The sequence below is a fragment of the Talpa europaea genome (assembly GCF_964194135.1).
Source record: "Talpa europaea genome assembly, chromosome: 9".
In the NCBI taxonomy this organism is placed as follows: Eukaryota; Metazoa; Chordata; class Mammalia; order Eulipotyphla; family Talpidae; genus Talpa; species Talpa europaea.
In genome coordinates this window covers 86928608-86941106 of record NC_140076.1, presented here as the reverse complement: position 1 = coordinate 86941106, position 12499 = coordinate 86928608, and the positions used below count along the sequence as shown (strand labels likewise).

Sequence of the window (12499 nt, the reverse complement as noted above, 5' to 3'; positions counted from 1 at the left end):
TCTTAAACTTGATTTTGAAAAATCAAGTTTATAATTTGATTGAGGAGAGCCATATTCTTTTGATTTGCAGATACCTGTGCTCACTGAAATGTTTTTTAATCAGGATAAATTCTTATTTTTTAAATGGATGGGTCTGACTCAAGAAGACAGCTCAAGTATATGGGAACATGGAATAATTAATTTTTTACCTTGGGAATGAATTCAGAGATCACGTAGTTTTTCTCATTTTAAGTTAGGTAAACTGAGACACAAAAACATGAAGTGGCTTGTGTAAGGATGCCTAAGCTTCTTAGTGGGAAAACCAACTACAAACCTAGAGTGCCATTATACCCCACTGCTATTGGTAAGGATTTACTAGCAAAAACTGTTACATTATGTGGCCAGAAGTCGAGCAGGGATACTTGATGGTCATACAATTAGTGATGAAGTCAGTTCTAGACCTGTCATTTCATAACAAACTAAAGTTTTTGCTACTGTATCACAGTGCCATTAGAAACAGTGCCTGGATCCGATTTTTCTACACCTTTCCAATGACTGCTGATGTAGCTGTAGAGGGGGAAAAAAGTGTCACCATCGACTTCTCATTTCATATAAGGTTAATGTTTCCTTTCTTACAATGTCATAAAAGTCCCATAGTGTACAAAATTTCATGACATTGTTGTGAAAGTGGAGATTATTAATTGTTCATTTTTCTCAATGAAGATATTCTGAAGTGAAGAGTAAATTCACAGGATGAAAGCTGGTGTTTTACAGTATAGAGGACAGAAACCTATGGCCTTGTAATAAGTGAGATAGCCCACTGTTCCTCATCTCAATCTCTGGAGAGCAGGTCCTATGAAAACTTCCGTGACTTGAGACTCTTCAGTATAAAAACAAGGTTTAAAAGCATCTTCAACTACATAGTCAAAAATGTGAGATTTCAAATAAATTAGCAGATTAAGAATAGTCTTAAGAAATAAGGCAGAAGTTTTGGTTATGGTTATGCCAGCACAGAGGTGGTACAACATGGAGGTATAAAGTTGGTGTCTAGAGATTTGAAGTTGCTAATTGTCTGTTTCTTCACTTTTATGGTCCTTTGTTTCCCCATTTGTATGAAGCTGGTACATAAATAACTTCTAAAGTTACTTATTCTTCATAACTCCTGTAAACTTATACTCATCCCTCTTTCCTTGTTCATAAAGCTCTGTGCTGATAATAGTCAGGAAATGATCATGTGTTAAGTGCTTACTAGACCTTGTGCTTTCTTAGATCTTATTGTCAGAATATAATCTAAATCTCTGTATTACTCGGCAATCAAAAAAGATAAACTCATGTCATTCGCAGCAACATGGATGGAGCTGGAAGGGATTATGCTCAATGTAATAAGCCAGAAAGAAAAAAAAATATCGGATGGGCTTCAATTACAGGAGGAATATAGGGAAGCCAAACAAGGGATCAGGAAAAAATATATAATGAGTTTAAAAACAAAATTAACAGGCAACTGTAAATCAGAGACACCGTTCAGGAGAGGGGTAAGGGAGAGGGATCAAAACAGAGGAGGAAAGAGCACTGGGGTCTATGGTGATGGTTCAGAGGTGAATTTGGGGTGGGAATTATATGGGGACTACACCTGAGAGGAGAAAGCATGCATTGTACAAAAAGGAAGAATGATGTAAATATATATATATATATATATATATGAGATAAAAAATAAAAACAAAACAAAACAAAAAAGACTATAATCTAAATCTCTTAGGACATATTTTGTATTTTCCTTTAAAAAGTAATTGAATGACATCAGCTGCATCATGCCTATTGTCTCCAGGTTATTTGGCCTTATGGGGAAGTCTTAATTCCTAACAAGCAGAATGTGTAATTTAGTCCTGACAATCAGAATCTAATGGAGAATATTAAGGAAAACATCTGCTTTTCTGAGTTTAATTCTTATCAACATATGGATAAGGTTGCTTCAGAGTCTTCGTAAACATTTATGACAGAGTATCTACAAAATCGTTGGAAAATCTTCTTGCTTATCTCTTGCTTATTCTCTGGTATTTTGGCAAGATGTTTGCTTCAAAAATTGGGTCAAAACATTTCTGCCCACTTGTGTCTTAGATTCTTCATCTTTGAAATGTGCTAATTAGGTCAGGTCAGAAAAATGTACAGTAAATGAAACACCCCTGCCTCTTCTCATGCCAATGGCAGGCAATGGTAACTTGTCTTGGTGTTCTGTCTGTGCCTCCCATTCAATGCCAAGTCTTCTCCCTTTAACTCCCTACAGATCAGAAACCATATTTTCTGAAACTTAAAACTTCTGAGACTTAAAATACCTGAAGGGGTATTAAAAGCTGATCATTTTAATCTTTATCCATTCAATACTCATTTACTAAGCCTTATGGTAGGAAATACCAAACAAAATAGAGAACTGCTCCCATGTACTTTACAGTCTCCAGACAACAAAAGTGTTAAAAATAAGTAAAACTAATAATCATTGCTGTGGCGAATGGTATAAAATAAATGTATATTTTGATCAAGATGACTAGTAGGCCTGTATGCAAATTCAGATTTCATCAAGGCAGCCTGAAGGACCATTTATACTGAGATGTGGGCAGAGAGAAGATGTAGGCATGGTAAGAACGTAAGAACCAAAAGAGTTGAAAGGTATTCTCTTAAGTGAAACAAGCCAGAAGGAGAAAGATAAATATTAGACAGTTTCACTTATATGTTGAATAGAGAGATATCAAAGGAAGGATTAGACAAGAAAGACACAATTTAAAAATGACCCTTGAAAGGTGATCATAGATCTGAGGCATGGGTTGGCAGCATGGTGGTGGGGGTTGCTGGAGTGGGAGGAAAGGAAAGAAAAGGGGGAGGGAGAACACAGTGGTCTGTGGTGGAGGATTATGGGTGCTCTGGAAAACTATGGTGAAAACACCTAAGGGAAGAAATCTTGTCTGTGAAAAAGTTAACAAGCATATAAAATAATGGTACTTCATTTAAGAAGTAAATATGTTTTATAGACATATACACACACATACACATATATATATGTATACACACACATACATACATACATACATACATACATACACACACAAACAAACCAAAGGAAGGGTAACCCAGGTAGAGAAAAGAGCACATGTACAGGCTCTGAGGTGGAAAACTGCTGACTTATTTTTCTTTAACTTCAATTTCCTTAAATGACACAGTATTTATTTTCTACTCACTATCCATTTCCTCTTTCCCAAAATACCTTCAATTTTATTCAGGTAGAATGTACACAGTTAAAAATATTTCTTCTCAGGCTTTTTTTGCAGTTGGCATTGGCAGTATGACACATCTTTGATTAATGAGATGTGAGTAGATATCTGTTAGGAATTTAGGAGATACACACACACACACTATTTCTTCCTTCTTTTCCCAATATTCCTCTTTATCTTGAAAATGATGCAATGGCTGAGGTTGCAGTAGCCATTCTTTGAACAGGAAGAACATCAAAGGGCATCTCAAGATATCCTCATTAAGATACTGAACTAACCAGCAATTGACCAACAATCACTTACTTTTACACTATATGAAAATATCCTGTTTTTTTTTCCTTTCAGCTCTATTCACTGCATTACTGACAAATAAACTAAACTTGTAGCTCATTGTCCAAATAAGATATTCTTGAAGGCAAAAGGGGACACTATTTTAATAGTTATACCAGCACATTAGGCATAAATCAGTACTGTCCCAGGCAAACTGTGATGCATGATCTTACTAATTTTAAGGTTCTTCTGCGGATTAGATGAGCTGATGCATTTATGAATGGCTTGTATACTGCCTGACATATAAGTAACATATAATGCAAAATATTGATAAAACTGGAACTGGTAATAGTCCGTGGCATAGAACATTCAAGTCATTAAGTTGGGAAAAGAATTGGGAGGAGGGAGTCCATCACCAAAGACCTGTGTAGCTTGCAGTTTTTGAAGGAGTTCATCCACGGGTTTCGGTGTAGAATGAGGTTTATAAATAGGGGAAGTTGCTTCTCCATGACTGGTGCTGCTAGGAGCCCGGAGGCCCTATGCTATTTTCTTTGCTTGCTCTCTTCCTACACTACCACTATTTTTCTTCTATGAATCATATCTTCACCAAAATAGTTACTTAGACTGCCTGTCTAGTGGGAGCAGAAAGCTGGTTAGGTGTTCCAGCAGTTGACTCAATTCTTGTACATAACTCCCCAGTAGGAAACCAGGAATACATTATCCCCACTTGCTTTTTGCATGCTTAGTAGTCAAAACCAGCAGGGCAGGTCTCTGAGTCACTGTTCTCATGGCTCCTCTAAGGTGTGCAGCTTATTTTCAAAGATCACAAAGAAAGATAGTTCCTATTAAGGGGGTTTAGCTAAGATACCTTTAAAAGTGTTAATATACATGTGCATTTCATGGTATATACAAATGGATATAGCACTTTTCTGTGACTGTGATTAGATTGAATTTCTGGCTACATCTTAGGTATGGGCATTATTAAGAAATAACTAATTATTGTTCTTTGCGACCTACCAATATTTCCATGTGATAAACAGGTTGAATTATTCCTGAGGTGAAACAAAATATCAGTAGTTATATAAAATAAACACAATTATCTCTGTTTTCTTGAAAGGAAGATATCTATTGGGTATAAGCATCCATCCTCTACTCATTTTGTGTGAATACAACTTCAACAAAAATGGAATTTTCCCACAAAATAGTTAAATCCATGCTTTCTAGTCCAGGAGGTAGGGAATAAGCTGTACCTGAAATAATATCAAAAATGAAGTCAAAGATGATTACTTATAGACAGCACTTGTGGTAAATTGCTATTTAAACTTTCTTGAGAGCTCTTATTCATCATTCTAACAGACATAACTAGTTGGAGGTCTCCTGCTTAAATCTTAGGTCTCTCATAAGAATAAAGAAAAATAAAATGAATTTACTCACAGCTTCCAAATTTTAGTGGGCAGGCATGGGCATCCATAGGGAAGTCCTCCAAATGCATTGGGCATTCAGCTCTCACCGTCAGCCTTAGCAATTAAGGAAAGGATACAAATAAGACCCTTACAGATTAGGCACTTCGAATCATTAACTGTAGCAAATTTATTAAGGAAGCAGGGGAGATAGGCACAGACTGTAGCACTATACTCAACTGTTAAGAATTGGAAAAGAATTCCTTTTAATGGTGGCTGGATTCTATTGGTTTACTGGTTCATTGGTTTTGAGAAAATAGGTGACTTCCTGATTTAGTATGATGGGCAAGTATTGCTAATGTTTCCAAAGAAAAATTCCATCAGCTAATGTACATAGCTACGGCTAATCATTTGAGAATAAAACTCGATGCTAATTACATAATACTTGTATAAGTGGTAATTCATCCTTGGTTTAGAAAATGAGCAAGAGAAGAAAAGTGAAGTTCTCGATCCTAAATTCAGCTCTCCCTGCCTCCTTCTCTAAAATAGCAAGAAATGTATAAAACAAGGAAACAATCTGTGGAAGAGGAACTGTGAGAATGAGGGTAGTGAGAATGAGATTAAGGTAAAATCTCTAAGGCTTTATATGTAATCTCACTCTTTTCAACTATTTAGTTTGCCTAATTGAAGCCAGAACTGTGTCATGTTTCTCTTTAGTCTTTATGGGAATGTGTATTTATGTTTTAAAAAGCTAAGGAAGGAATTCAATGACAAATATTTGATCTCATTTGGTAGAATTATAAGTAAATTTAGACCTACATTTCTCAAATGGTTTTTAGAAAATATAATTGTCCTATTCTCAAGTAACTTGAGATACAGTTAGGGTGGCTTTATAGAAAGTAAAACAAAAACAAAAAAAAGGAAGCAAGTATGAAATGCATAAATTAAGGATTAAACTTGCATTTTTATGTCAAACTATTAATGAAACTGATAACAAATTAGCAAATGTGGTGAGAAATTTCATTTGGGATATGGAATATATAGCTAGTTTTTGAGGAAGAACACTGTACACACAAGAAATTATCAATCAGTAAACTTTGCAGTAGATGTAAATCCCTCTCCAGAACATTGTCAGCTATGAGTGTGAGGAAGGAATTCTGGATTTAGATTTCAAAACATGTGTAGAGTGTTTTACAAGGGAGAAATTATTTCAAATTTCAAATATAAACAGGCCTTGCTTAGATAATCTGGAAAGGTCTCAACAAAATTCTTCATAGAATCTCTGCTTTCTTTTCCTCTTTTTTGGTTCTTTAAATCCTACTAAAGTTTTTTCTAGTTTGGCCCGCTATCTAAAGTGACTCGCATCACTTTTTCTTTATTTTTAATTTGTATACGTGTGCATAAGAAAGTAGATATTTTCAAATCTTTCTTCAAAGGAAAAATGTCATTTCATTCCCATACTGAACAATATACCAAGTTGAGGATTTTGCCTTTCATACCAAGAGAATAAGTAGATGGCCTGAATGCTAGCCAGATATACCAAAAAACAAAACAAAACAAAAAAGTTCTGAAAAGTCATATGGCTATGAAATAACCATTTCCCTTCAGTGTGAGTCCTGAACAGTTGTTATTTTCTTATAAATCATGAAAAATTTTAAACATCTTTTTCTTTAAAAATACTCAAAACTTTGATTCATGAATCCTTCATTTAACTACAATTTATTCTTATCTCGATGCTAGGATTTCCAGTAATCACAAAATGGGGAAAATTTTTATCAAGCAAAAATGTATGCATAGTCCATGATTTAATAAAATTTAAAATATCTGTATCCTCAATCTAACAACAATATTGTAAATGCATATACTTGAAAAGGTTTACTTAGTAGCCAAAGAGAGATGAGTAGATTAGGAAGATATCATATTACACATAATGTAATACTATTCAACTATAAAAGCTCTTGCCATGTGTGACAATATGGATGAAACTAGAAGGGATGATACTAAGTGAAATAAGTCAAGAAGAAAAAGACAAATACTGGATGTGTCACTTGTATGTGGAATACTGAGAAACAAAATAAAGAATCACATAAAGCCAAACCAATAATGCACTCTGGAAATCTGACTGTAGAACTGAGGCTACTAGAAGGAGAGCAGGAGAAAGTTAGAGTATAGTGAGGAGGGAGCACAATGGACTGTGGTGGAGGACTATGGTGGAGGATAATGGGTAGGAATGGTGTGTCTCAGCGCTACCACATGATGGCCTGACTTTGATCCAGGCCAGGGAGCTACCCCACATATGGTAGAGAGGACCTCTTTGTCTCACCCACTGCTTCCCTCAGCAGTGTATTTCAGTAGATCTGCCTGTTCTGCACCCCACTCCGTCTCTGGTGAATCCTCTCACCCCCTGCACCTCTGGCCTATACCCCAGTTCTTCTATGCATAAAAATAAATAAATAAATCTTTTAAAAAAGAAATAAATGAAAATAAGTGGAGTGGCACTCAGCTGTGTGAGCTGTGTTAACCTTAAACAGTGTTTTGACAGAGAAGAAAAAAGTGCTTACTTAGGTGAAGAATAGAATTGTAGTGGTGAACTTAATCAACCTCACATGTTATTTTAATGATGCACTCCTGAAAATTATGTAATATTACAATGCAATGCTACTTCAACAAAAAAAAAAACCTTGTGAAAAAATACCTACTTAGATATGAACTTGTTTTTAAGAATTTTGAATGATTTCTTTTGCCTTTTAAGTACAGAAATATTTTCAATTATAAGTGTCTTGATATAGCTCCTAAAAATTTAATTTAGACCTTACAGAAATGCAGGAATATAGAAGTTTATGGTAGGAAGAATTTCCTCATATTGAATTAGAGGATGATGGAGATAGTGTGCTCTAGTGAATTATTTAATATATAGTAAACATTTTCTTTCATTTTTTCTATTCCTTTTATTTAGCATTTTAATACTTGCATAAAATTTTGGCTTATTTATCATGAACAGAAAAACAAATACCTTATCATGGCCGCTGGCCCCATTATGGCTTACACTGGAGGAGAAAGCAGCCTCCTTACCTCATGGTGTACAGCAAGGTACCATCCTCCGTGATCCGCAGGAGTTTATTGGGCATGGTCATGTTGTGTGCCACAGACTTCTTCCCATTGTGAAAGAAGGTATCTGGAGTCCAGATCTTGCTCGCCATTAGGTTATTTAACCGGAGAACCGTCATGGGCCCTTTAAATTTTAACCTTTCATCCTTCCAGCTTTGACGGAAAAATACATCTATTGTATACTCCTGTATAATTGTGGAAAATGGCAAAGTTCACTGTGCTGTATTTTGCAGTGCAAATAGCTTCCTAGACAATGCATACTTTTTGCAACTTTAGAAGCAAAATATGAGCTGGGTGAGGTTTCTAATAGTAAACACCAGTATGTGGCTGTCTGTACATACTGGTGTCAGGTGATTCCCAGATTTGAATAATCATTTTTTACAAATATCTAAATGCCTGAAATATGTTTTGGTCAGAAAAATTCTTCCAATTACCTCCTCAGTTAAGTGAAAAGAAAACAATACTGTAATCCCAACCCCATCTCTAAGAAACCATCACTCAAAGACATAGAATATATTACAAATAAAAGCAGAAGTCATGTTAGAGATTACTACATACAGGAAAATGTTCGAATTGGACAGTTTTACTTAGAAGCATTAAAGCATTATGTCTTCAGGAGCCCTCCCATTGACTCTAAAAATCTTACTTGATCCCAAGTCATCCATACTTCTAGTGTGGATGTCCTGTCTTCTTTTTTGACTAAATCATTTCCCTCCACAAATAATGTATATAGACTTTTTTTATTCTACACAATGAAGACTGTAAATAATGAATCCATTTCACCAGAAATTTGGATGTTTAAAAATAAAAGAAAGCAGGTATGCAGTGTATGTGTCTGTGAGTGTGTATAAGACACATGAGAAATGCATGAAGCTCATCATCATTCAGAGCAGGGAATCTGTTTATTTGAATAAATGCATCGTTCCTTCCTGCAATACCCAGAGACAAACATGTGCTAATCTGAAAACAAGCAGTGTGACTTACCAAGTCCTAAAACTGAAAAAGGGTAATATCAGTCTTCCTTGTAGTACTTGCTACACTGACACTCAATTTGGAACCTAGTGGTTTGAAGTGAAAATTACCACATTCTTTGTTAATCTTAGCATGCTTCAGACTGGAAGGCAGACTAACTAGAAAAACATCAGCTACATTTTCTTAATCCCCTAAACCCTGATGCATGAGAGTGCTGTTGTTGTGTTTTCCCCCCCCCCTTTTTTATCTTATATATGGTTATGCCTCTAGGACCTGCAATAAATAATGTCTGTATCTAGGTGCCTCATGCTTGAAAGAAGCTTCCTTATTTTCCCACGGTTTAAGCAAAACTGGGTAAAGGATGAATGAAGGCTCATCATTCCATCATATGTTTGGCATTGATATTGGTTAGTTTATAATGCACCAGGCATTGTGATAACTGCTGATTGAGAGAGAATCAAGGAAGTGTAACATGATGCTCTTCTATCTTTGTAGGCAAGAGAATTTGCCTTGTTGGTTGATTAGAATTTCCTGTGTCTGGAAGTGCTGGAAGAAAGACACTGAAATATGTGACCCATTATGTATTCACTAAGAAACATGCCAAGCCTCTGTTAAATTCAACAGAGGAAGAAACGATTTACACTTAGATGCTATTAGAAAAACTCATGGAGAAGGATGTGCATCATAGAATTGTATTTTCCATGAGGAAATAAAAGGGAGGGAGCCTGTGGATAAAATCAGGAATACAGAATAGCAGTGCTAGCCAGGGAAACAGCCACAGATGATTTACTCTGAACGCTCTCTCTCTCTCTCTCTCTTTCTCCCCCCAACAAACAAGCTTATGCAATAGGGCTTGATAATGATATTTCTATCACTCCAGAATCACCACATGAACTCTGTTCTCTATGCAATTGAACTGCTTTAGCTTGGGTAACACTGGAGTCTATGGTCACTTGTAAATCAAGGCTCCCAGGATGTCTTAGCTGTGTACATTCCGAGGAATCCAAACATTTTCTTCATTTATTTGCTTGCTCCTAGAAGCTTCTTGTAGAGCTTGACCATGCCCCATGGTCACAAATCATTAGAACAAGATGACTGGAGCCCCTTTTCAGAGTTGGAATAAGGGGGAGTAGAGGAAACAACCATAGCATAATGGCTACAGCTGTAAATCCTATACCTGCTAACTAGAATTGCCAGCTACCTACTGACTTGCATGGGTAACTGTCTCATTTTCTCTAAGGCCCAGTTCCTATACTATAATGTGGGGGAGGTGGCAGTGAGAAAGGGGTGAGCAACTTGCAAGAATGTTGGAAACATTAAGAAACTTGGTAAACGTTGGGAATTTTCATTTCTCTCCTATTTATGGCTTTAGCAATACAAATTTATAAAAGACATCTATGTAGTGGAGAATGAAAAGTGTTATTTCTTTGGGAGAATGGAAGAACAGGAAACCTAAGCAAATAAGATGATCACAACCAAGCAGGGCAAAAACAGAAGGCAAAAGAGAGGGCTCCACAGAAGTGTGTTCTGGACAAACAGGAAGCTCTGGATAAAAATTCATTCAGGCTAAGTGCCCCAGCCCCACTCAATAGAAAAGTTTCTCCCAGTGTTCCTGTTCAACACAGTAGGTCCTTGGAGAATGTTGGTCTTATCCTGACGATGGGGACAGAACATTTGTTGTGTTCCTGAATAAATATTGTCTTGCAGCGTTCCCACTGCACTTTATTGCCATCTGTGTGTACTTCAACTTACTACATTTCAAGCACTGTGGAAAACAGGGCTCATGATTGTGCTGCCTGGATATTTCTGTCAGAACCTAATGCCCTGGGAATGTGCTGTTTGATTGCCAATTAACGGTTTTTAAAATAAAGTTTAGGGAGTTGTCCTAATTTTGTTTTCTATTCCAGATGAAGTCAGATGCCTTGGGAACTATGGAGTCTCTAGGGACACACAGCCTGGGTTCAAGTTGCTACACTTAGCTAGCTGGGTCACTTTCCTCCTTTAGATGATGTGGATAATAATATGTAGTTGAAATGTTTGACATAAGGACTAAATGAAGTATGATCCAAAAACTCTTAGCAAAGTATAAGCATTCAATAATGTTGTTGACTGTTGTTATGGTTATTATTACTAATTGCATATGTTATTCTCACTCTCACAACTATGAACCTTTTCCTCTCTTGAAAAATAGCTTTGTCATTCTGCCCTCTAATTTTAATTTGAAATCACACTGTTCTTTCTTGCATAATTCTCCCATCATGTGGTTTAGATGATTAATCTTCTAAAACAAAGTGGTCAGGTACAGTTTCTACTACTCAGATAGCAAATTAGTTGCAGACCTGTAGCTAATTTGCTCCTTTGACAGAACAATTCAAATATTGTGTGGTTCTGGAATTTTGGCAATAGGCAGCATCATTGACTTACATACTCTGTCCTTCTTTCTGTCTGATATTTGACCAAAAGCCACATATGAAGAGTAAATCTTAATAACCATAGAGTTAATGGTGCACTGAAAATTCTAGTATGAACCTGTAGTCTGAGACCAAAAAAAAAAAAAGACATCGTTGGTGACTTTGACCACAGTTAATCTGAAGAAATAACTCAAAAGCTTGCCAAAGTACTTTTCAGGAGAAAACTTTTGATTACATATGGCTTTTTTTGTATGGCCCCTTAACAATTCCTATTGAGAATCTATTCTTTTTTGAGGTACTATTCTAGGTTCTGGAAAGAGAAAATGATCATTTTTATTGTATTATTATTATGATTAGGAGGAATGGGGAGGAGGAGGAATAATATTGGTATTGGTATGTGTTGCCTCATCCAGTCTCTTGATGTTTTAATCATTGAGAAAAGGGCTTTACCAAAGTAAAATTTCTGAATGCTCTCTATTTCCTCTTCCATTTGGAGAGGGGAGGCGGAAGACATAATTTAATTTGATAGGTGAATGTAGAAGAGAAATATCTCTTGCCTGTCTCAGCCTCTTCTTTTTGCCTTTATCATGTTGGATGATGATGTCTGTCCTTTAGACTTAACAAATTCTGCTGTTTTCCTTGCTAGAAGTTTTATGTGGACCTTCTACATCACAGCAGAGAGAAGCCAAAACTGCTTGCTGACTGGGTGTGCTAATCTGGATTATTCTGGTGTTTACTCTCCGGACACCCACGTACCTATAGATATAAACCACTTTATGTAATATACTTATTACTTAAGATTATTTTTCATTTTCCATAATCCTTTCTCTATTATTTCTCAAAAAGTTCACACTGCAGATAGGATAGCAGGTGTAAGGTATTGAGTCCCTTAAACCTTAATTCGTTAGAGATAATTAAGACTCCTAAAACTATCACCAAATAAGTACTAATTCAACACTTACTGTAACCACACAAAGCACAACACTATGAGGGTTGTGAAAGTGTGTCTTTTTGACTTTGGGTGACATTTTAGGAGAAAAGGACATTTATATAAAAGAAGTAAATCTATAAGATGTGCTATATATGAGACCAAAAGCTA

At 36.0% G+C, this 12499-nt stretch overlaps 1 protein-coding gene across 1 annotated transcript in view; it reads right to left on the bottom strand.

Moving 5' to 3' along the window:
• GABRA1 (gamma-aminobutyric acid type A receptor subunit alpha1) overlaps positions 1–12499 on the bottom strand; it is a gene marked incomplete at both ends in the record, with an annotated part of 56773 nt that overhangs the window by 24234 nt on the left and 20040 nt on the right. The window contains 2 exons of the mRNA XM_084243357.1: positions 4944–5026; positions 7982–8202. Of these exons, the coding sequence (XP_084099483.1) occupies positions 4944–5026; positions 7982–8202 (304 nt within the window). The remainder of the gene's footprint in view (positions 1–4943; positions 5027–7981; positions 8203–12499) is intronic.